The following is a 25,426-nucleotide window of genomic DNA, read 5'->3' on the forward strand; positions in this document are numbered from 1 at the left end:
GAGTTTTGGTGGGCTCGCTCTCTAGTCAGGTTTCTTGTGGTACCAAGTTCTTTTCCCTTGATGATAATGGATTTGCTGTTGACCCAGGGATCATCAGAGATTGGAATATTTTATTATAACCCAACCCTGACTTGTTCTTTTCTACAATTGTATCCCTGACTTGTTTGGAGATCTCCTTGCTTTTCTTGATGGTATTTTGTTAGTGGTGTCTCTTGCTTGAAGGTAATTGTTTGCACCAGAAATTTTTAGGGGCTTCATAGCAAAAGGGGTGAATACATATGTACATGGCAATTTTTAGTTATTTAATCCCAGAAATGTAATTATGAATAGATATTTCTCACTTCACCATCTTAGACTATTTAGTACTGATGTATCACACACAAATCGGATTACAAAAATATTTAAGTATGGTTGCAATGTAATAAAATGAGAAAAAGCCAAGTGGAGGGTGAATACTTTTGCAAGCCACTGTATCTGTCTATCTAATTATTGAATTGTAGTGCATCCTTTAGCACCATTGCCCCCCCACCTGCCGTCTGCCTATACTAACATGTGACAGAACGGCCGGTGGTGCAGAGCTCATTGATTCCAGTGCGGTCCTGTAGTAGGAGACACCGGGGAAACAAGTCCGTTCATGACATTTCTTCTCTCCTAAATATTCCCTCATCACCTGTGAGTGATATTATTGAGGAGTGGAAGAACGGCAGCAACTCAGCCACAGAGTGGAGACCCTCACCTTTAAAGAGCAGGGGGCCGAATATTGAGGAACAGAGGGCAGAAAAGTCACCACCACTCTGCTGACCCCAAAATTGCAGAGTCCAGACCTTCTCTGGTATCAGCACAAACACTGCGCCCCCCGCTGGGAGCTTCATGGCCGAGCAGCTGCATGCAGCCGTACATCACCAAGCACAATGTCAGATGGAGTAGTGTAAAGCCGCCACCACTGGACTTCTGTGCAGTGACGGATGATGCCGCTTAATACTTCAGCACAAGATATAGTGGACAATTGTAGCTTCCAGCTTTGTGGGAACAGTTTGGGGAAGACCCTTTTGTATTCCTCATGCCTGTGCCCAGTGCAGAAGGACCGTAAAGGGGTTACCCAGGCTTGAGACTGACATTTGAAGACACTGTGAGTACAGACTTGTGAATCCATACAGTGAATCCAGACGCAGGGATCCGGCCGTCATGGCACCACACGTACAGTATGTGATTTGCATACTTCTGGCCACTTTCCAACTAGATGTGTCCAATTTCGCTCAATTCACTTGTATAGAGCCAAGACTGATATGTCAGTATTAATGTCTATGGATGTAAAATGGGAGTTCATAAAGCTCTTGGAGGGGGAATGTGGAGGGGCACATAGTTTTATCCTGGTGGTGCAGCCATCTTTCTATGTATGTAGCTATCTTATCTCTATTGTGTATATCTATGTACCTTGAATCGGAGCCCTTTACTTTTAGCCCTTCCAGACTGTGAGGAGGCTTTCAGAGGTGCCCGTGGGGTTTAGGCCTCATTCAGATGTCTGTGTTCCCTTTGATGAAAGTGAAGTTTAATAAAAGTCTTACATTTGTCAGAATTTCAGGAGTACTTGAAAATCAGAAAAGGTCTATCCCAGCTTTCAATTTGCAAAATATTTGCCATTTGTACAGAACTTTGATATTGCTGGACTGTCCCAGTCTGTATCAGATCAGTGATGGTCCGACACCCATCTCTCCCACTGGTCAGCTCTTACCAAGTCCCTCAGGGGACTGCATGCACACAGTGTACGGGGCTGGGTTTTTCGGCCTCTGTACGTCCAGCCCCCAAGGGGCTTGGTAACAGCTGACCAGTAGGAGTGGTGGGTGTCGGACCATCACTGATCTGATATTAACTGGAACAGTCCATCAGTATCATGTTGTAGCTGATCTTGGGTACTGCATGGCAGATCACATTCACTTTAATAGGAGCTGAACTGCGGCTCCCCGGAATAACCGCTGCACAATGTACGGTGCTGTATCAGCTCTGTGCCGGTAGCAGATTTATATATAGTGAAGATGAGACCATATCTTAGGAACACCGAGAAATAGGGACAAAAGAAAAACATCTCCAGATTCAGGAGAACAGCGGCATTTGCACTAGGGAATAATAATTAGTGTTTATGGCAAGTGACGGATTCCTCTTAAATGTTAATATAGAATAAAATATTGATACTTTTTTAGTAATTAGTGCGTCTCTCCTGTCTCCGCAGGCGCTGGAGTTCCTCAGTTTCAGCCCATCGCCCTGAACGGTCGCATTCAGCTTCTCAGTAATGGTTCGTTACTGATTAAGCACATCCTGGAGGAGGATAGCGGATACTACCTCTGCAAGGTCAGCAATGATGTTGGAGCTGACGTCAGCAAGTCCATGTATCTCACGGTTAAAAGTAAGAACTGGAACTATATATATATATTTTTTTTTGCTAACCAGGAATTTATTTGAGGGTAGTCGGGTCACAGGATGTATATAAGCCCTCGATGGGGCAGGTGCAGCTCCTGTTCCTGCATAGTACATTTATGTGCTTACCTCCTGGTGCAAGAAATCTACAAAAAACCTCAGATGTAAGCAGGATCAGGTCTGGAGAAAATGTTTCTATTCTAAGACTGTCATTTTGCATGCTAGTCTTGAGCCACCTGCCTCTTAATGAATTTCGGCTGCTGTGCCCCAAGAAAAGTCCTGCAGTCGGGCTCGTATACATTTCTGTCGGAAATTATGAAGAATTTATCTCCTCTCCCCCTTTAGGTAAGTTACATCCACTTTTTAAAAAGTCTCAGCAACTGTAGGAAAACTTCCAAAAGTCTCAAAACTTTAGCGCAACCACAAGTTGAAGTTTTGCACGTCCAAAGGTTTAACCTAATTTTAGCGATATTTCAATCAGTTTTACCCTAGAAATTCAGCCGAAAAAACCCCCAAACATCTCGATGTATCGGGGCCAAAGTGTCAATTGTGGTATTTTATTTAGGTAGATTTACATTTCCTCTTCGGTATTTGCACATTCTGTATAAATGTCCAGGGTCTATCTCGCTCTTGCCTGGAGGCGACAGCTCCCTCTGGTAGCCATTAATTGATCCTGCATACTGCGAGCTGCAAGGTCACCCCTTCCATCTCCTCTTCCCCGCGAGCTGCCAGCAGGAGGCAGAGAGACGGGCGCAATGCAGGCTGCGCTATGACATAAAGGAAAAATGAAAAATTATTATTTTTTTGCTCATTTTCCCTATTGTCACACAATATATATTGGCATTTTCCCAGCATGCACTGCAGCTGCAGAGGATGAAACTAGTGTGATAAGATGCATAAAGGGGAACCCCGACCTCCCACTTTCTCTTCATATACAAAAGAGAGCACTCCTACAAATGAAAAACAAACAAATATCTGTATTCTGATTGACTGGTATGCCTAACTACTCCTCTTATCACACGAGAGTCTTATACATGAGCTCCATAATATTGAAACCTGAATACAGACCCCCAAGTCCTCTAAGTGTAGTACCGCTCCTTTCCAGCCAAAATCGACCTAAAGACTGACCAAAAGACTAACCCCCTAAGTAAATAGACCCCGATCACACCTCCTATTTAAAGATCCAGGCCCCCCAAATACATTACCTCCCTTCCCCCTGACTGCTAGACAAATACAGACCCCCAAAATGGAGATTCCAGAGCGCTAATCAAATACAGATCCAGGACCTTTAAATGCAAACATTTTTAATAAAGTCAGACCCCCACAAACCTGACCCCTTAAACACAAATTCAATACCAAAATCGTTAAACATATGTAGACCCCCTAAATGCAAATCCCCATGTAACTGCAGTATTCGGACCAAACCGCTTAAACTAAAACTCACTGCAGATCAAGCATCGTGCAAATCCCCATACCAAATCCCATAAACAAATGTAGACCCCCTCAAAAATGTAGACCCCCCATATCTCTAAACAAATTCAGGCTCCCAGTTCTGGAAACAAATCTAGATTACAGACCTGACCCTTTAGATACAAATATTTGAAATGAAAATAGACCCCAAATCTGACCCCTTAATTACAGACCAGAGATTAAACCCCCTAAACTAATACAGACCGCAGACGGTCCAACTAAGTACAGAACCAAGACAAAAAAATCTAAGTAATACAAGCAACAGACCCCTAAACCAATACAGGCCCACACCAGACCCCAAACTAGTACAGGTCACAGACCAGAACCCTAATCTAACACAGACCTCATATCAGATCTTCTAAACTAATACAGACACAAGACCAAAAACCCTAAATTAATACAGACCTCCTAAAACAGGGGTGGGAACCTTTTTCCTGCCAGGCGTGATTTGAATGTTTAGACCATCACTCGGCTGCCTTACAAAATTGTCAACTTGAAATTTATCCCGCTATATTTGGTCAAACATTTAATAAACCCCCCCCTAATGTCATGGCTGGAGCTGCTTCTCTTCGTTGCGGCTCTGATGTTAGGTTATATGGATGATGATGCTATTGATAACTGCATTTCCAGATTTGCGTCGGTCTAGAGCACAGGTGACTCTTTGCAATGAATTTTGAAAAGAACTCGCAGCAGTAAGTCCTGAACACAGATGTATATTACTACATGTCTCCTTACAATGGGAAATTCATCACTGCTCACGTAATATTTCTAGAGCTCATGCAGTGTATACATCACATAGGAGACACTGAGACTGCTGTATATAATCACATAGGAGTCCCCAAGACTGCTGTATATGCATCACATAGTAGACACAGAAATTGCTGTATATACATCATATAGGACACAGAAACTGCTGTATATACATCAGATAGGAGACACTGAGACTGCTGTATATACAACAAATAGTAGACATTGAGAATGTACATACAACACATAGGAGACATTGAGAATGCTGTATGTACAACACATAGGAGACATTGAGACTGCTGTATATGCATCACATAGGAGACACTGAGACTGCTGTATATACAACAAATAAGAGACATTGAGAATGCTGTACATACAACACATAGGAGACATTGAGAATGCTGTATGTACAACACATAGGAGACATTGAGACTGCTGTATATGCATCACATAGGAGACACTGAGACTGCTGTATATACAACAAATAGGAGACATTGAGAATGCTGTACATACAACACATAGGAGACATTGAGAATGCTGTATGTACAACACATAGGAGACATTGAGACTGCTGTATATACATCACATAGGAGACACTGAGACTGCTGTATATACAACAAATAGGAGACATTGAGAATGCTGTACATACAACACATAGGAGACATTGAGAATGCTGTATGTACATCACATAGGAGACACTGAGACTGCTGTATATACAACAAATAAGAGACATTGAGAATGCTGTATATACAACAAATAAGAGACATTGAGAATGCTGTACATACAACACATAGGAGACATTGAGAATGCTGTACATACAACACATAGGAGACATTGAGAATGCTGTACGTACAACACATAGGAGACATTGGGACTGCTGTAAATACATCACATAGGAGACATCGAGACTGCTCTTTATACATCACATAGGAGACACTGAGACTGCTCTATATACTGTACATCACATAGCAGACACCAAGACTGTTGTATATACATCATACAGAGACACAGACTACTGTAGGTGCATCACAAAGGAGACACCGAGACTACTGGGTATACATTACATAGGAGACACCAAGACTGATGTATATACATCATATAGGAGACACGTTGAGCCTGCTGTATAATCATCACATAGAAGACACTGGGGCATATACATCACATAGGATACACTGGGGCATATACATCACAGGAGACTTGGGGCATATACATTACAGGAGGGGCTGGGGGCATAAACATCATAGGAAGGACTGGGGCATGCGTATTACATGAGACTCTGAGATATATACATTACAGGAGGGGCTGCTGCTCCTGTTACCGTTGATGGGACTGCTGTACAGGGTGCCGTGACTTTGACCACATCAAACATCCTGACTCTGGCACACATCAGGATGTAAGAGTGCATTACCTGCACCCACAGCGTTTAGTAGTGAATGCTGTGTGCCTGTGCACGCAGTGTCCGGAGCATTTAAAGGGCCGGCCGTCTATCTGAGCTTTGTGGTCCCCGGGAATCTGACCCGGGGCAGGACAAAAGGACGTTTATGGCACGTGGGCAAGAGGTTTCCACCCCTCCCCTAAACTAATATAAAAACCAACTAGATCCCTATTTATACACAGACCAAACATTGTAAACTGATACAGACTTCAGACCCTATAAGTATCTACAGACCCAAGACCAAAAGCCCTAAATGAATACAGACTTTACACCAGGCGCCTAAACTAATGCTGACCCCAGACCAGACCTCCTATACCAACAGAGACCCAAGAACAAACCACCTCAACTAATACAGACCCCAAACCCTTTAAGTAACTGCAGACCCAAGAACAAAGCCCATAAACTAATACAGATGCTGAACAAACCCCCTAAACTAAAGTAGACTGCAGACAAGCAAATAAAAACATTAAATCAGATCATCTAAATACAGATTCCTAGATCACACCTCTTAAATCTGGCAGCAGGTTTTTGCCACCTAAACTGAGAGCAGCACAATGTAGAGACAAAGACCCTGATTCCAGTGATGTGTCTTTTACTGGGCTGCTTGCTGTAGTTTGGATAATATCCTTTTTTTATCAGCAGGAGAATATCACTAGAGGACTAGTAAACCTGCTGCCATGTAGTTCTCCTTATTCATAAGCTCTATATAACCACGGCCCCAAACCTTTCTGCCTATGCACAGTGTACACAGAAAACTGCCAATCAGACGTGTGCACGAGGTTATACAGAGCTCAGCATTCTGAGGACTGCTAGATCTACCATAGAGAAAACTGTGATTTTATCACAATTGCAGCAAGAAGCCCAGTAAGTGGCACATCGCTGGAATCGGGGTCTCTGACCCTACATCATGATATTCTCAGATAGGATCGCAAAAACCTGGTTATGTATTCCCGATAAATACAGACATTCTACATTTTTAACCCTGACCCTTTAAACTAATATAGACCCCTGACCAAACCCCAAAATATAAACTCTGACTAAGAGAGCACAGTATTTTCCCCACTGAAGTAAAGCCTATCTCTGCTAGTAGATGAGCCGCTCTCTGCATTTTAATACTTGGTTGATTTTTTCTTATTTTTTTCCTCTTTCCGTCCTTGTGCAAATATGAAGGGGAAATCTGCATCCCCCTATGTGAGATAATAAGGCAGCAGATGTATCCCTTCATGGGTGCAGAGAGGCGCGGGCTGATATCTGAGCGAGGTCACACGGCTTTCATATTAAATATTTAACAAAGTTTAACTAAACCGACTGTAGTCATCGCTGCGCTGCCTCCACTTATCTCTACAAAGGCTCTTTGAAGTGGGAAGGCTGTGAAATACCTTAATCTCCTCGCTGAAAGACAGACGGGAAGATGCAGATTCTGGAAGCTCGCAGAGTCGCTGCTAATATCCTTATCTAGCGGAATCACATTATGTAAAAACCTCCGACGCTGCGCAAAAGAGCCTTAAGCTCGTATCCGTACAGGGCATACAATCATGCCGAGCAAAAAGAATATATTATTGTTTTCATTTTTCCTGGCTATTAAAGTGGGGGACCCCCCCCCCAAAAAAAAAAAATTACGTAGGGTCCCCGTATAATTAATAACTAGCAATGGCTATGCAGACAGCTGCGGGCTGATATTAATAGCCTAGGAAGGGGCCATGGGATACTCTCCCCCCTTCCCCCAGGCTAAAAAAAATCAGCTCTCAGCCACCTCAGAAAAGGTGCATCTCTAAGATGTGCCATTTCTGGTACTTAGCCTCGCACTTCCCACTTGCCCTGTAGTGGTGGCAAGTGGGGTGAAAGTTGGGGGGGGTTGATGTCACCTTTGTATTGTCAGGTGACATCAAGCCCTGAGGTTAGTAATGGAGAGGTGTCAATAAGACGCCCCCATTACTAACCCCATAGTCATATTGTATATAAGCACACACATACCAGTATAAAGTCCTTTGATTGAAAGAATGACACAGACTCTTTTAATAAATCTTAATTAAACCATACTTACGACCTTGCCCATTCCACCGACGCCATTGTCTTCTGCAAAAGAGTTAAAGTAAAAAACAACAGTATTCCTCACTTTTCTGCAGAGATGCTGCTACTCCATTTGTCCCACGACGGGTCTAGCTCTGCTACATCTAGCTGGCAGGCTGCATGGTTGCATAATGCGACTATACAGCCTGTCATCTAGCAGAGACACTGAGAATCGTTTGATCAGTGTCTCCCTGTGTACTTCTAGTCCCTATCTGAGGGCAATGCGAGTACGAGAAAGTTCTCCAGCTAGCGGTGCCATCAGACAGGTCCTGCGAGTTCACAGCCAATGAAGTCACTTCACCTATCTGACGTCAGTGGGAACGCCGTGGGAAAATTTTCACCAAGAAAATAATAAAAGTTAGAGCACTTGGAAGTCAAAGAGGAAAAACCAAAAGTGAAGTGGAGCCCGCTGAGACACTGTCACCCAAGTCCCCGGATAAACCTGGAGCTGCTGCTGAGACCAGCAATGTGCAAACTGTGAACAAAAGTATTTAGGATCAGTCGTCCTTATAAAGTTTGCATTAGATTGTGTAAAAGGCCTATGAACAAGTCAGTCAACTTGTTATATCATCAATTGGCGCTTGATGTGGATAGTGATATTGCAAACTCAAAATTGTCCTCCCTAATTTCTACCCACATGCGCGGTTCTTCATGCAGGGGCCGGCAGATCCCCGTACCACACGCCAGCTCCTGCCGCTCCACTACATCTCCATTCCTTTATCATATATACTGCCACATGACTGCAGGTCATTAGACTATAACCTTGGAGACACATCAGCCTGCAGAGGAGAAACCAGAATTTATTTTTTTAATTACAGGTACTGGTATTTCCAAATTTGCTTCATTTTTTTTAAATTTGACTGTAGTTTCAATAGAAGTAATGAAAAAAATATCTGCAAAAGTGTAGACACCATTTAGGGCTTTTTCACACTTGGCTTTAGGGTGCTGTTATAATTCCATATTTTTTATCGTTTTATTTACATTTCTTTTTCTTTATTTTATTAAATATAACTGAATATTTGGTTTTCTTTTTATTGTGAAGCAAACAACAAATAGGACAAAATAACTAAAAACTTCAGTGTGCATAACTATTAACCCACTAAAGTCAGTACTTTGTTGAGCCTCCTTTTGCAGCAATTACTTCTGCAAGTCGCTTTGTATAAGTCTCCATGAGCTTTCCACATCTTGCCCATTCCTCAAGGCAAAACTGCTCCAGCTCCTTCAAGTTAGATGGTTTCATCTAGTGATCAGCAATCTTCAAGTCTGATCACAGTCTCAATTGGATTAAGGTCTGTGCTTTGACTAGGCTGCTCCAAAACATTTACACATTTCCCCTTAAACCACTCGAGTGTTGCTTTAGCAGTATGCTTTGGGTCATTGTCTTGTTGGAAGGTGAACCTCCGTCCCAGTCTGAAATCACTGACAGACTGAAGCACGTTTTTCTCAAGAATATCCCTGTATTTCGCACCATATATCTTCTCTTCGACTTGGACCATTTTCCCTATCCTGCTGCCGAAAAACATCCTAACAGCATGATGCTGCCACCACCATGTTTCACTGTGGGTATGGTGTTCTTGGGCTGATGAGCTGTGTTGGTTTGGTGCCAGTTATAGCGTTTACCTTGGTGGACAAAAAGTTCAATTTTGGTCTCATCTGGCCACAGCAACTTTCTTCATACATTTGGGGGGCCCCCGAAATGTCTTTTTGCAAGCTCAAAACGAGCCTTACAATTTTTGTGTGTAAGTAAAGGCTTTTTCTGCCCACTCGTCCATAAAGACCACCTCTATGGAGTGTACTGCATATTGTGGTCTTATGGACAGATACTCCAGTCTCTGTTTGGGAATGTCAGAGTTACTTTTGTTCCCTGTGCTGCCTCTCTGATTAACGCCCTCCTTCCCCGGACTGAGAGTCTTGGTTGTCTCGCTCTCTTGGCAGGTTTGTTGTGCTACCATGTTCTTTCCATTCGATGATAATGGATTTGATGGTGCTCCGGGGGATCATCAGAGATTGGGATATTGTTTTATAACCCAACCCTGACTTGTTCTTCTCAACAACTTGGTCCCTGACTTGTTTGCAGATCTCCTTGGTCTTCATGGTGTTTGGTTAGTGGTGTCTCTTGTTAATGGTGTTGCAGCCTCTGTGGCCTTTCAGAAAAGGTAAAGTGTATATACTGACCGACATGTGACACTTAGGACGTCTCCCTGTGTGCAATCTATCACTAAGCATGGGTCATATGGAGGAAATTGCTTGCACCAGAAATTTTTAGGGGGCTTCATAGCAAAAGGGGTGAATAAATATGCACATGCCAATTTTTAGTTATTTGATCCCATAAATTTAATTTATGCCAGTATTTTTCTCACTTCACCAACTTAGACTATTTAGTGCTGATGCACCACACACATCGAATTATAAACATTTTTAAACACAGGTTGTAATTTAAAAAAAATAGGTAAAAAGCCAAGGGGGGTGAAAACTTTTGAAGCCACTGTAAGTACTGCAATTCTGTCTGTGGTATCACAGTATATAAAATAAATCATCATAGGATTGCTGAATTGCTGTTTTATTGTTTTTTCATCATTTCACCCCACTAGAAATTTTTTCCCATTTTTCAACCCATTATATGGTAAAAATAGGCGGTGTCATTCAAAACTACAACTTAGAAGTTCTGGTTCTTGGAAGAAGGGATGGAAAAAACAACCAAAAGCAATATTGGTCGCAGCAGTGAGAGGTTTCTTGTGTGTTTTCCTGATTATTGGGAGAAATGGGCATTAAAAAATTTTTAATTATATTTTTGATAAATGGGGTTTAGGTAAATGGGAACTGAGCCGCTTGCCATGACATAAGTCGCTGGCGAAGCTGTTCTAGGTGTGCTGCAACCCAGCAGTTCTGCTGCTCCAGAGACTCGTCTGATTGCTGCAACCCCTGGAAGCAGTCACTTAGGAGTTAAAGTTGTTTGGTTGCGTTACACCACCTTTTAGTTACACAATTCATTTTCCACTTTTGGGGCTTTTTATGCTCCCAGGATATTTTGGACTGGATCATTGGGTATCGACGCAGCGTGTAATTGCAATAAATCTTGTAATAATCATGGAGAGGTTGTAGCTATGATCACCAGCATCTGTGCCGCTCTCCATATTATCCTAAACAGCGGCCTCTCCATCTGAGAGCGGTGCCCCGCGCCAGCTTTCCCGACTGAACAGTCCATTAAGTATCGGTTAATATACGAGCCGCGCGTCTGCCTTGTCTTTACAAATGTACATTTTCTGCCAAATGAATGTCTGAAGCGCTCTGCCAGTTTATAGTCCGTTATATCAGCGCAATTATCTCAGAGATGCCACAGTCCCGGCAGCTCCGCGCTCTTCTCTAATTTCTCCCATCCAAATAGAAGAAAAGTAGCATTTTTAGCTTTTCTTTGAGGCGTGAGGGTGGATTCTTGAAAGCAGTAAAATTCATAACTAAAGATCAGAGAATACATCCACAACAGATCGAATTCTGTACAAATTTCCACAAAATTTCAGATTTTAGAAAATCCAAAAATGTTGCGATCTGGTTTGTACAAATCCAGCCTACATGTTTTAAAGAATAGTAAAAGATTAAAATAACAAAATATGTTATAATCACCTGTCCTTGCATCTTCGCAGTTTCCCTTGTCCTATGTAACGGGTCTTTGTTTTTTGGTCCTTTCTCAAGGCTTGAGGAAGGTTCGCAACAGAACCGAATTGTTGCTGAGCCCCCTCCTGGCTATTAAATCGCAGTTTTTTCCCAAACTCTTGGAGTGCTACTTCAATTATCTATCAATCTATCTATTTGTCTGTCTGTCTATCCCACATCTACAGGTGCTTCTGGCTAAATTAGAATATCATCAAAAAGTTAATTTATTTCATATCTTCAATACAAAAAGTTAAACTCATATATTATATAGAGTCATTACAGACAGAGTGATCTGTTTCAAGTGTTTATTTCTGTTAATGTTGATGATTATGGCTTACAGCCAATAAAAACCCAAAAGTCATTATCTCAGTAAATTATAATAATTAACAACAGCAAAGGCTTAGGCTACGTTCACATTTGCGTTGTGCGCCGCAGCGTCGGCGCCGCAACGCACAACGCAAATAAAAACGCAGCAAAACGCATGCACAACGCTGCGTTTTGCGCCGCATGCGTCGTTTTTTTCATTGAATTTGGACGCAGCAAAAATGCAACTTGCTGCGTCCTCTGCGCACCGACGCGGGCGCCGCAGCGACGCATGCGGCGCAAAACGCAAGTGCGCCGCATGTCCATGCGCCCCTATGTTAAATATAGGGGCGCATGACGCATGCGGCGCCGCTGCGGCGCCCGACGCTGCGGCGAGGACCGCAAATGTGAACGTAGCCTTACTAAGCATTTCAAAAGTTCCCATAGTCTGTTTCAGTAGCTCCACAATCATGGGGAAGACTGCTGACTTGACAGATGTCCAGAAGGCAGTCATCGATACACTCCAAAAGGAGGGGAAGCCACAAAAGGTCATTGCTAAAGAAGCTGGCTTCTCAGAGTGCTGTTTCGAGGTCTTTGGCATTAACTCAACTTGCCTTGTTTGGAGGAAGAGAAATGCTGCCTATGACCCAAAGAACACCGTCCCCACTGTCAAGCATGGAGGTGGAAACATTATGTTTTAGGGGTGTTTCTCTGCTAATGCACATGACTACTTCTCCGCATCAATGGGAGAATAATACTGACAGTGACAGTGCTCCCATATTACTAATAGACACACTACATCCCATAATACTGACAGCGAAAGTGCCTCTATATTACTAAAAGACACACTACACCCCATAATACTGACAGTGACAGTGCTCCCATATTACTAATACACACTACATTCCATAATACTGACAGTGCCCCCATATTACTAATAGACACACTACACCCCATAATACTGACAGTGCCTCCATATTACTAATAGACACACTACACCCCATAATACTGACAGTGCCTCCATATTACTAATAGACACACTGCACTCCATAATACTGACAGTGACAGTGCCTCCATATTACTAATAGACACACTGCACCTCATAATACTGACAGTGCCTCCATATTACTAATAGACACACTGCACTCCATAATACTGACAGTGACAGTACCTCCATATTACTAATAGACACACTGCACTCCATAATACTGACAGTGACAGTGCCTCCATATTACTAATAGACACACTACACCACATAATACTGATAATAACAGTGCCTCCATATTACTAATAGACACACTGCTGTTATGACCTGGTGGTTAAGAGGCCACACTGATATGACCTGGTGGCTAAAACGCAACATGGGACGAGCTCTGAGAAGGTGGTATCTCTACTGACCGCAGTCCCTAATCCTAACAACAACACTAGTAATAGCCGTGGGATGTTCCTAACTCTCCCTAGACACCTCTTCACAGCCTAAGAACTAACTACCCCTAAAGAAGGAAATAGAAAGCTATCTTGCCTCAGAGAAAACCCCAAAAGGAAAGATAGCCCCCCACAAATATTGGCTGTGAGTGAAGAGGGAAATGACGTACACAGAAATGAAATCAGATTTCAGCAAAGGAGGCCAATACTAAACTTGATAGACAGAGAGAAAAGGATACTGTGCGGTCAGTATTAAAAACTACAAAATCCACGCAGAGTTTACAAAAATGAACTCCACACCGTCTCACGGTGTGGAGGGGCAATTCTGCTTTCCCAGAGCTTCCAGCTAGCCTGAATATGACATAGTGACAAGCTGGACAAAAAGAGACATATTTGCAGAGCAATAGTGTCCAAGCAAATGGACAAACAAGGACTAGCAAAAACTTATCTTTTGCTGACAAGGACAGGCCATATGAGAAATCCAAGGAGAGAACCAAATCCAAGCCAAGGACATTGACAGCTGGCATGAACTAAAGCCCAGAGCAGGTTTAAATAACAAACCCAGGCAAGGCGATTAGTGAAGGCAGCTGCCACAGCTACCCAAAGGAGCAGCAGTTCCACTCGAAACCTCCAGAGGGAGCCCAAGGGCAGAACTCACAAAAATACCATTAGCAACCACAGGAGGGAGCTCCAGGAGGGAGCTCCAGAACGGAATTCACAACACACTGCACTCCGTAATACTGACAGTGACAGTGCCCTCATATTACTAATAGACACACTGCACTCCATAATACCGATAGTGACAGTGCCCTCATATTACTAATAGACACACTGCACTCCATAGTACTGACAGTGCCTCCATATTACTAATAGACACTGCACTCCATAACACTGACAGTGACAGTGCCTCCATATTACTAATAGACACACTGCACCTCATAATACTGATAGTGACAGTGCCTCCATCTTACTAATAGACACACTACACCTCAGAATACTGATAATGACAGTTCCTCCATATTACTAATAGACACACTGCATTCCATAATACTGACAGTGACAGTGCCCTCATATTACTAATAGACACACTGCACTCCATAATACTGATAGTAACAGTGCCCTTATATTACTAATAGACACACTTCACTCCATAGTACTGACAGTGCCTCCATATTACTAATAGACACACTGCACTCCATAATACTGACAGTGACAGTGCCTCCATATTATTAATAGAGACACTACACCTCATAACACTGATGACAGTGCCTCCATATTACTAATAGACACACTGCACTCCATAATACTGATAGTGACAGTGCCCTCATTACTAATAGACACACTGCACTCCATAGTACTGACAGAGCCTCCATATTACTAATAGACACACTGCACTCCATAATACTGACAGTGACAGTGCCTCCATATTACTCATAGACACACTACACCTCATAATACTGATAATGACAGTGCCTACATATTACTAATAGACACACTGTACTCCATAATACTGACAGTGCCTCCATATTACTAATAGACACACTACACCTCATAATACTGACAGTGCCTCCATATTACTAATAGACACACTACACCTCATAATACTGATAATGACAGTGCCTCCATATTACTAATAGACACACTACACCTCATAATACTGACAGTGCCTCCATATTACTAGTAGACACACTGCACTCCATAATACTGACAGCGACAGTGCCTCCATATTACAAGTAGACACACTACACCTCATAATACTGACAGTGCCTCCATATTACAAGTAGACACACTACACCTCATAATACTGATAGTGACAGTGCCTCCATATTACTAATAGACACACTACACACCATAATACTGACAGTGACAGTGCCAGTGCCTCCATATTACTAATAGACACACTACACCTCATAATACTGACAGTGCCTCCATATTACTAGTAGACACACTGCACTCCATAATACTGACAGCGACAGTGCCTCCATATTACAAGTAGACACACTACACCTCATAATACTGACAGTGCCTCCATATTACAAGTAGACACACTACACCTCATAATACTGACAGTGACAGTTCCTCCATATTACTAATAGACACACTACACCTCATAATACTGATAATGACAGTGCCTGCATATTACTAATAGACACACTACACCTCATAATACTGACAGTGCCTCCGTATTACTAGTAGACACACTGCACTCCATAATACTGACAGTTACAGTGCCTCCATATTACTAATAGACACTACACCCCATAATACTGACAGTGCCTCTATATTACTAATAGACACACTACACCTCATAATACTGATAGTGACAGTGCCTACATATTACTAATAGACACACTGTACTCCATAATACTGACAGTGTCTCCATATTACTAATAGACGCACTACACATCATAATACAGACAGTGCCTCCATATTACCAATAGACACACTACACTCCATAATACTGATAGTGACAGTGCCCTCATATTACTAATAGACACGCTACACCTCATAATACTGATAGCTACAGTGCCTACATTTTACTAATAAACACACTACACATCATAATACTGACAGTGGCAGTGCCTCCATATTACTAATAGACACACTACACCTCATAATACTGATAGTTACAGTGCCTACATTTTACTAATAAACACACTACACCTCATAATACTGACAGTGCCTCCATATTACTAATAGACACACTACACTCCATAATACTGACAGTGACAATTCCTCCATATTACTAATAGACACACTGCACTTCATAATACTGACAGTGCCTCCACTCCATATTACTAATAAGACACACTACACCTCATAATACTGATAATGACAGTGCCTACATATTACTAATAGACACACTACACCTCATAATACTGACAATGCCTCCATATTACTAATAAACACACTACACATCATAATACTGACAGTGCCTCCATATTACCAATAGACACACTACACTCCATAATACTGACAGTGACAGTGCCTCCAGATTACTAATAGACACACTACACCCCATAATACTAAATGAAAATCTCAAGGCAAGGTATACATAAAGAATGAATCAATCCAAGAAGTGTATTACAAAAAGCAAAATTTCATAGTCATACCGACTATGTATACCAATATGGACAGAATAGTGGAGAACTCGTTAATATATAAGCAAAAAAGAAGAACAGAAAAGACCGAACTCATGCCCAAATAGTCATATTAAATAATATTGTTTATTGAAGAATAAGATACACCAAATGGTGTGTGGGGGGGGGGGGGGGGAACCAAAAAAGCAGGGCACTACACCAGGAGACGGAGACGCATTATTGACAAAATATTAAGGTGACTACATGATAATGAAGAGATCACAGATATGAATAAATGGATGAGTAAATACATGCATGGCACCAGAGAAAAAAATGATATAATAAAACTGATAATAAATATCCACAGGAATAATGTAAAAAAGGTGTGTACAAGGGTGTACCTTAAAAATAAGATGCGAGTGCAACAAACTATAAGTTGGAATGGCGTAAGCTAAAAAAATCCACTGAGAGTAAAGTGCATACAGTGATTGCTATTAAATGGGTCATACAGCAAGCATGTGTATAAAGGTACACGATAATAATAAGGTGCAAGTGCAAGGTCACTGTGAGCCAAGATGGCAAAGACCAGTGTAAACTCAGAGATTAAAGTCTATATAATAATTGCTGCTAATGATAAATAATAGAATAATGATGGCCACAAACGCTATTACCTGTGGATAATAAGAAACCATCTCCTGGATGCGCCCGACCCCGACGCGCGTTTCGGCGTCAGCCTTCGTCAGGGGGTGGCGTCATCCAGAAGAGGGAAAGTATTTATAAAAGGAGCACCCAATGAACAGCGGGAACGAGTGTGGAGCGACGCGCATAACCATTGGATGTTACCATGGCACCATCCGCCGCCAGCCCACGTGATCCCTGACGCCGCGTCCAGATGACGCGGCCCCGAGGGATGTGAAGCCGGCAGGCGGAGGCGCCAGGAACACAACGGCAATGCGCGTACCACCCAGCCTGCCGTCATTGGTGGATGGGGGACATGTGACCGGAAGGTCCTTTAAGGTAAAGGGGAGTACCAGAAGAATGCAGGTCCTTGTATGCATGACATTACTAATAGACACACTGCACTCCATAATACTGACAGTGACAGTGCCTCCATATTACTAATAGACACACTACACTGCATAATACTGACAGTGACTGTGCCCCCATATTACTAATAGACACACTACACTGCATAATACTGACAGTGACAGTGCCTCCATATTACTAATAGACACACTACACCTCATAATACTGATGGTTACAGTGCCTACATTTTACTAATAAAGACACTACACATCATAATACTGACAGTGCCTCCATATTACTAATAGACACACTACACCTCATAATACTGACAGTGATAGTGCCTCCATATTACTAATAGACACACTGCACTCCATAATACTGACAGTGACAGTGCCCTCACATTACTAATAGACACACTGCACTCCATAATACTGATAGTGACAGTGCCTCCATATTACTAATAGACACACTACACCTCATAATACTGATAGTGACAGTGCCTCCATATTACTAATAGACACACTACACCCCATAATACTGACAGTGACAGTGCCTCTATATTATTAATAGACACACTGCACCTCATAATACTGATAGTGACAGTGCCTCTATATTATTAATAGACACACTACACTCCATAATACTGATAGTGACAGTGCCTCTATATTATTAATAGACACACTACACATAGCACTGACGGCCACATAGCATGGACAGCTAGTCTCTGTTGTGCTTCTGTTTGTTACACTCTCGTTAACACTCACATTCACTGTTACAATTAAATCAAAGCCCTTTCCCATCATGTGACCTAAACTCGCTTCAAAGTGAATGAGATATGATCCCTAATTGTTTGCAGCCTTCACCCTGACGCATTGAATCAGATCTCGCTGTTTGGTCGTTGCTGGCAATCCAATCGCTGTCGGACCCTATTAATGCCCCACATCAAACAATGCTGCTAATTAATGCTAATTATCATCATAAGACTGGAGCAGGAGGAACCTGGGGAGAGTTCAGTCCCATCAACTTCTCTCAGATTGTAACATTCTTAAAGCCATATCTTAGATTGTAGCTTGCGAGCACGGCCCTCATGGTTTATGTTGATTTATGTGATTATTATTGTTCTGTAATGTCTTTTATTGTCCGTACAAGTCCCCTCTAAAATATAAAGTGCTGCAGAATATGTTGCTGCTATAGAAATAAAATAATTATTATTTATTATCTTAACCCAACCAGTTAAAGTTGGGGGACAAGTAATATGGCCGCTTGGGCTTAACTTTCTTACTTGCTACTGATTTAATGCTACAGTTGTAACTTTATAGCAATTTTTGTCTGATTTTATGAAGCAGCAAAATGCACATAAACTACATTTGCAACAATCCGTAAAGCAGTTTGCTGCTCATTGTCTCTATGGCGGCCACTAAATGCCGGAATGCAGCATTACATGTCATTACATTTTGCATTAATTCAAGTGAGTTCTTGAAATATGTCATTCAAATTGCCTCTTCAGAGAAAAAGAGGACTTAACTCTATAGCACCACCTGTTGGAAGTAGCGATCCTACAAGTCACAATCAACCCTTTAACCCCTTCCCGACCCATGACGCCACATAGGCGTCATGAAAACCCGTGCCAATCCGACCCATGACGCCTATGTGGCGTCATGGAATGATCGCGTCCCTGCAGATCGGGTGAAGGGGTTAACTCCTATTTTACCCGATCTGCAGGGAGAGGGGGAGTGGTACTTCAGCCCAGGGGGGGTGGCTTCACCCCCCCCGTGGCTACGATCGCTCTGATTGGCTGTTGAAAGTGAAACTGCCAATCAGAGCGATTTGTAATATTTCACCTAAAAAACTGGTGAAATATTACAATCCAGCCATGGCCGATGCTGCAATATCATCGGCCATGGCTGGAAACACTAATGTGACCCCCCCCCACCCCACCGATCGCCCCCCCAGTGCTCCGTTAGTCCTCCGGTCCCCTCCGTCCGCCTGCCGGCTCCCCCGTCCTGCTGTCCGCTCCCCCGTCCTCCTGCCCGCTCCCCCCCTGCTCCTATGTCACCCCCCCGTGCTCCGACGCCCCCCCCGTGCCCCGATCTCCCCCCCCTTATACTTACCGAGGCTCCCGGTCCCCGTCCGCCTCCATCATGGGCGCCGCCATCTTCCAAAATGGCGGGCGCATGCTCAGTGCGCCCGCCGGCCGGCAGATTCATTAGAGGTACATTTTGATCGCTGTGGTAGGTTCTATCACAGCGATCAAAATAAAAAAATAATAAATAAACCCCCCCCTTTATCACCCCCATAGGTAGGGACAATAATAAAATAAAGAAAATATTTTTTTTTCTTTTTCCACTAGGGTTAGGGTTAGAACTAGGGTTAGAACTAGGGGTAGGGTTAGGGTTACGGGTAGGGTTAGGGTTAGGGGTAGGGTTATGGCATGTGCACACAGAGCGGATCGGCCGCGGATCCGCAGCGGATCGGCCGCGGATCCGCAGCGGATCGGCCGCGGATCCGCAGCGGATCGGCAGCGGATCGGCAGCGGATCCGCCGCGGATCGGCCGCGGATCCGCAGCGGATCGGCCGCGGATCCGCAGCGGATCCGCAGCGGATCGGCCGCGGATCCGCAGCGGATCCGCAGCGGATCCGCAGCGGATCGGCAGCGGATCGGCAGCGGATTGGCAGCGGATCCGCAGCGGATCCGCAGCGGATCCGCAGCGGATCGGCCGCGGATCCGCAGCGGATTGGCAGCGGATTGGCCGCTGCGGATTGGCCGCTGCGAATTCGAAGCAGTTTTCCATCAGGTTTACAGTACCATGTACACCTAAGGAAAACCAAATCCGCTGTGCCCATGGTGCGGAAAATTCCGTGCAGAAACGCTGCGTTGTATTTTCCGCAGCATGTCAATTCTTTGTGCGGATTCCGCAGCGTTTTACACCTGTTCCTCAATAGGAATCCGCAGGTGAAATCTGCACAAAAAAACACTGGAAATCTGCTGTAAATCCGCAGGTAAAACGCAGTGCCTTTTACCTGCAGATTTTTCAAAAATCATGAGGAAAAATCTCACACGAATCCACAACGTGGGCACATAGCCTTAGGGTTAGGGTTGGAATTAGAGTTAGGGTTGGAATTAGGGCTAGGGTTTGAAATAGGGTTAAGATTAGGCTTGTGGTTAGGGTTACGGATAGGGTTAGGGGTGTGTTGGGGTTACAGTTGTGGTTAGGGTTGGGATTAGGGTTACGGTTGGGATTAGGGTTAGGATTAGGGTTGGAATTAGGGTTACGGGTGTGTTGCGGTTAGGGTTGTGGTTAGGGGTGTGTTGGGGTTAAGGTTGTGATTAGGGTTATGGCTACAGTTGGGATTAGGATTAGGGGTGTGTTGGGGTTAGTGTTGAAGTTAGAATTGAGGGGTTTCCACTGTTTAGGCACATCAGGGGTCTCCAAACGCAACATGGCGCCACCATTGATTCCAGCCAATCTTGCGTTCAAAAAGTCAAATGGTGCTCCCGCCCTTCCAAGCCCCGACGTGCGCCCAAACAGTGGTTTACCCCCACATTTGGGGTACCAGCGTACTCAGGACAAACTGGGCAACAACTGCTGGGGTCTAATTTCTCCTGTTACCCTTGCAAAAATAAAAAATTACTTGCTAAAACATAATTTTTGAGGAAAGAACAATTATTTTTTATTTTCACGGCTCTGCGTTATAAACTTCTGTGAAGCACTTGGGGGTTGAAAGTGCTCACCACACATCTAGATAAGTTCCTTCGGGGGTCTAGTTTCCAAAATGGGGTCACTTGTGGGGTGTTTCTACTGTTTAGGTACATCAGGGGCTCTGCAAATGCAATGTGACGCCCGCAGACCATTCCATCAAAGTCTGCATTTCAAATGTCACTACTTCCCTTCCGAGCCCTGACATGTGCCCAAACAGTGGTTTACCCCCACATATGGGGTATCAGCGTACTCACAACAAACTGGGCAACAAATATTGGGGTCCAAATTCTCCTGTTACCCTTGTGAAAATAAAAAATTGCTTGCTAAAACATCTTTTTTGAGGAAAGAAAAATGATTTTTTATTTTCACGGCTCTGCGTTGTAAACTTCTGTGAAGCACTTGGGGGTTGAACGTGCTCACTACACATCTAGATAAGTTCCTTGGGGGGTCTAGTTTCCAAAATGGGGTCACTTGTGGGGGGTTTCTACTGTTTAGGCATATCAGGGGCTCTGCAAACGCAACCTGACGCCCGCAGAGCATTCCATCAAAGTCTGCATTTCAAAACGTCACTACTTCCCTTCCGAACCCCGACGTGTGCCAAAACAGTGGTTTACCCCCACATATGGGGTATCAGCGTACTCAGGAGAAACTGGACAACAACTTTTGGGGTCCAATTTCTCCTGTTACTCTTGCAAAAATAAAAAAATTCTGGGCTAAAAAAATATTTTTGAGGAAAGGAAACACATTTTTTATTTTCACGGCTCTGCGTTATAAACTTCTGTGAAGCACTTGGGGGTTCAAAGTGCTCACTACACATCTAGATAAGTTCCCTTGGGGGTCTAGTTTCCAAAATGGAGTCAATTGTGGGGAGTTCCTACTGTTTAGGCACATCAGGGGCTCTGCAAACGCAACCTGACGCCCGCAGAGCATTCCATCAAAGTCTGCATTTCAAAACGTCACTACTTCCCTTCCGAACCCTGACGTGTGCCAAAACAGTGGTTTACCCCCACATATGGGGTATCAGCGTACTCAGGAGAAACTGGACAACAACTTTTGGGGTCCAATTTCTCCTGTTACCCTTGGGAAAATAAAAAATTGTGGGCTAAAAAATCATTTTTGAGAAAAGAAAAATTATTTTTTATTTTCATGGCTCTGCGTTATAAACTTCTGTGAAGCACTTGGGGGTTCAAAGTGCTCACCACACATCTAGATTAGTTCCTTGGGAGGTCTAGTTTCCAAAATGGGGTCACTTGTGCGGGAGCTCCAATGTTTAGGCACACAGGGGCTCTCCAAACGCGACATGGTGTCCGCTAATGATTGGAGCTAATTTTCCATTCAAAAAGCCAAATGGCGTGCCTTCCCTTCCGAGCCCTGCCGTGCGCCCAAACAGTGGTTTACCCCCACATATGGGGTATCATCGTACTCAGAACAAACTGGACAAAAACATTTGGGGTCCAATTTCTCCTATTACCCTTGGGAAAATAAAAAATTCTGGGCTAAAAATCATTTTTGAGGAAAGAAAAATTATTTTTTTATTTTCACGGCTCTGCGTTATAAACTTCTGTGAAGCACCTGGGGGTTATAAGTGCTCACTATGCATCTAGATAAGTTTCTTGGGGGGTCTAGTTTCCAAAATGGGGTCACTTGTAGGGGAGCTCCAATGTTTAGGCACACAGGGGCTCTCCAAACGCGACATGGTGTCCGCTAACGATTGGAGCTAATTTTCCATTCAAAAAGTCAAATGGCACGCCTCCCCTTCCGAGCCTTGCCGTGCACCCAAACAGTGGTTTACCCCCACATATGAGGTATCGGCATACTCAGGAGAAATTGCCCAACAAATTTTAGGATCCATTTTATCCTGTTGCCCATGTGAAAATGAAAGAATTGAGGCTAAAAGAAATTTTGTGTGAAAAAAAAGTACTTTTTCATTTTTGCGGATCAATTTGTGAAGCACCTGGGGGTTTAAAGTGCTCACTATGCCTCTGGATGAGTTCCTTGGGGGGTCTAGTTTCCAAAATGGGGTCACTTGTGGAGGAGCTCCAATGTTTAGGCACACAGGAGCTTTCCAAACGCGACATGGTGTCCGCTAACGATGGAGATAATTTTCCATTCAAAAAGTCAAATGGCGCTCCTTCCCTTCCGAGCCTTACCATGTGCCCAAACAGTGGTTTACCCCCACATGTGAGGTATTGGTGTACTCAGGAGAAATTGCCCAACAAAATTTAGGATCCATTTTATCCTGTTGCCCATGTGAAAATGAAAAAATTGAGGCTAAAATAATTTTTTTGTGAAAAAAAAGTACTTTTTCATTTTTACGGATCAATTTGTGAAGCACCTGGGGGTTTAAAGTGCTCACTATGCTTCTAGATAAGTTCCTTGGGGGGTCTAGTTTCCAAAATGTGGTCACTTGTGGGGGAGCTCCAATGTTTAGGCACACGGGGGCTCTCCAAACGCGACATGGTGTCCGCTAAAGATTGGAGCCAATTTTTCATTAAAAAAGTCAAATGGCGCTCCTTCCCTTCCGAGCCCTGCCGTGCGCCCAAACAGTGGTTTACCCCCACATATGAGGTATCAGCGTACTCAGGACAAATTGGACAACAACGTCCCTGGTCCAGTTTCTCCTTTTACCCTTGGGAAAATAAAAAAATTGTTGCTAAAAGATCATTTTTGTGACTAAAAAGTTAAATGTTCATTTTTTACTTCCATGTTGCTTCTGCTGCTGTGAAACACCTGAAGGGTTAATAAACTTCTTGAATGTGGTTTTGAGCACCTTGAGGGGTGCAGTTTTTAGAATGGTGTCACTTTTGGGTATTTTCAGCCATATAGAACCCTCAAAATGACTTCAAATGTGAGGTGGTCCCTAAAAAAAATGGTTTTGTAAATTTTGTTGTAAAAATGAGAAATCACTGGTCAAATTTTAACCCTTATAACTTCCTAGCAAAAAAAAAAATTGTTTCCAAAATTGTGCTGATGTAAAGTAGACATGTGGGAAACGTTATTTATTAACTATTTTGTGTCACATAACTCTCTGGTTTAACAGAATAAAAATTAAAAATGTGAAAATTGCGAAATTTTCAAATTTTTTGCCACATTTCCGTTTTTTTCACAAATAAACTCAAAAATTATCGACCTAAATTTACCACTAACATGAAGCCCAATATGTCACGAAAAAACAATCTCAGAATCGCTAGGATCCGTTGAAGCGTTCCTGAGTTATTACCTCATAAAGGGACACTGGTCAGAATTGCAAAAAACGGCAAGGTCATTAAGGCCAAAATAGGCTGGGTCATGAAGGGGTTAACGAGTCGTGCAATAGGACTTAGGATAAAAGCCAAATCAGTATCTCAATTCGCAGACACGGTGTTTCGGGCTGTTGGCCCTCGTCAGTGTGAAGCATGAGAACTAATTTGGCTAGGAGGCTCTGGACGAGGGCCAACAGCCCTAAACACCGTGTCTGCGAATTGAGATACTGATTTGGCTTTTATCCTAAGTCCTATTGCACGACTCGTTAAAGGGTTGATTGTGACTTGTAGGATCGCTACTTCCAATAGGTGGTGCTATAGAGTTAAGTCCTCTTTTTCTCTGAAGAGGCAATTTGCATATTATATTTCCCAGGGGAGCATTGCATGGCGAATAAGCCTCCTTACCTTGACAAGCCAGAGCTGGTATGTCACTCTCTATAAGGAGAAATGTTGCCCCTTAGACCCCTGAAATATGTCATTAACTAATACAAAAATAAACATTTGTATGGAACTCTATGGCATGGGGGCATCAGGTAATGGAATCTACAGTATCTTTCTTACCTAATATCTTTTTGCCTTTTTTTTTTGTAGTTCCGGCAAGAATCATTTCCTACCCTAATACCACACTGGCAACTCAAGGTCAAAAGAAGGAGATGAACTGCACGGCCCACGGTGAGAAGCCCATCATAGTGCGCTGGGAGAAGGAGGATCGCATGATAAACGTCCCTGAGATGTCCCGGTACCAGGTGTCCACCAAGGAGGTGGGCGATGAAGTGCTCTCCATACTGCAGGTATGGTCTGCTGTCTCAGTCGCCTTCCGTGGTTACTGGTGAACCCACTTTGGGTAGATTTCTGAATCTAATA

At 43.2% G+C, this 25,426-nt stretch overlaps 1 protein-coding gene across 2 annotated transcripts in view; it reads left to right on the forward strand.

Moving 5' to 3' along the window:
- Positions 1-25,426, forward strand: part of DSCAM (DS cell adhesion molecule) — a 518,766-nt gene that overhangs the window by 252,754 nt on the left and 240,586 nt on the right. For both annotated transcript variants that reach the window (XM_077293859.1, XM_077293860.1), the window contains exons 11-12: positions 2,228-2,401; positions 25,154-25,353. In XM_077293859.1, coding sequence (XP_077149974.1) covers positions 2,228-2,401; positions 25,154-25,353 — 374 coding nt within the window. The remainder of the gene's footprint in view (positions 1-2,227; positions 2,402-25,153; positions 25,354-25,426) is intronic.

Source organism: Ranitomeya variabilis, chromosome 3 (assembly GCF_051348905.1).
Source record: "Ranitomeya variabilis isolate aRanVar5 chromosome 3, aRanVar5.hap1, whole genome shotgun sequence".
Lineage (NCBI taxonomy): Eukaryota > Metazoa > Chordata > Amphibia > Anura > Dendrobatidae > Ranitomeya > Ranitomeya variabilis.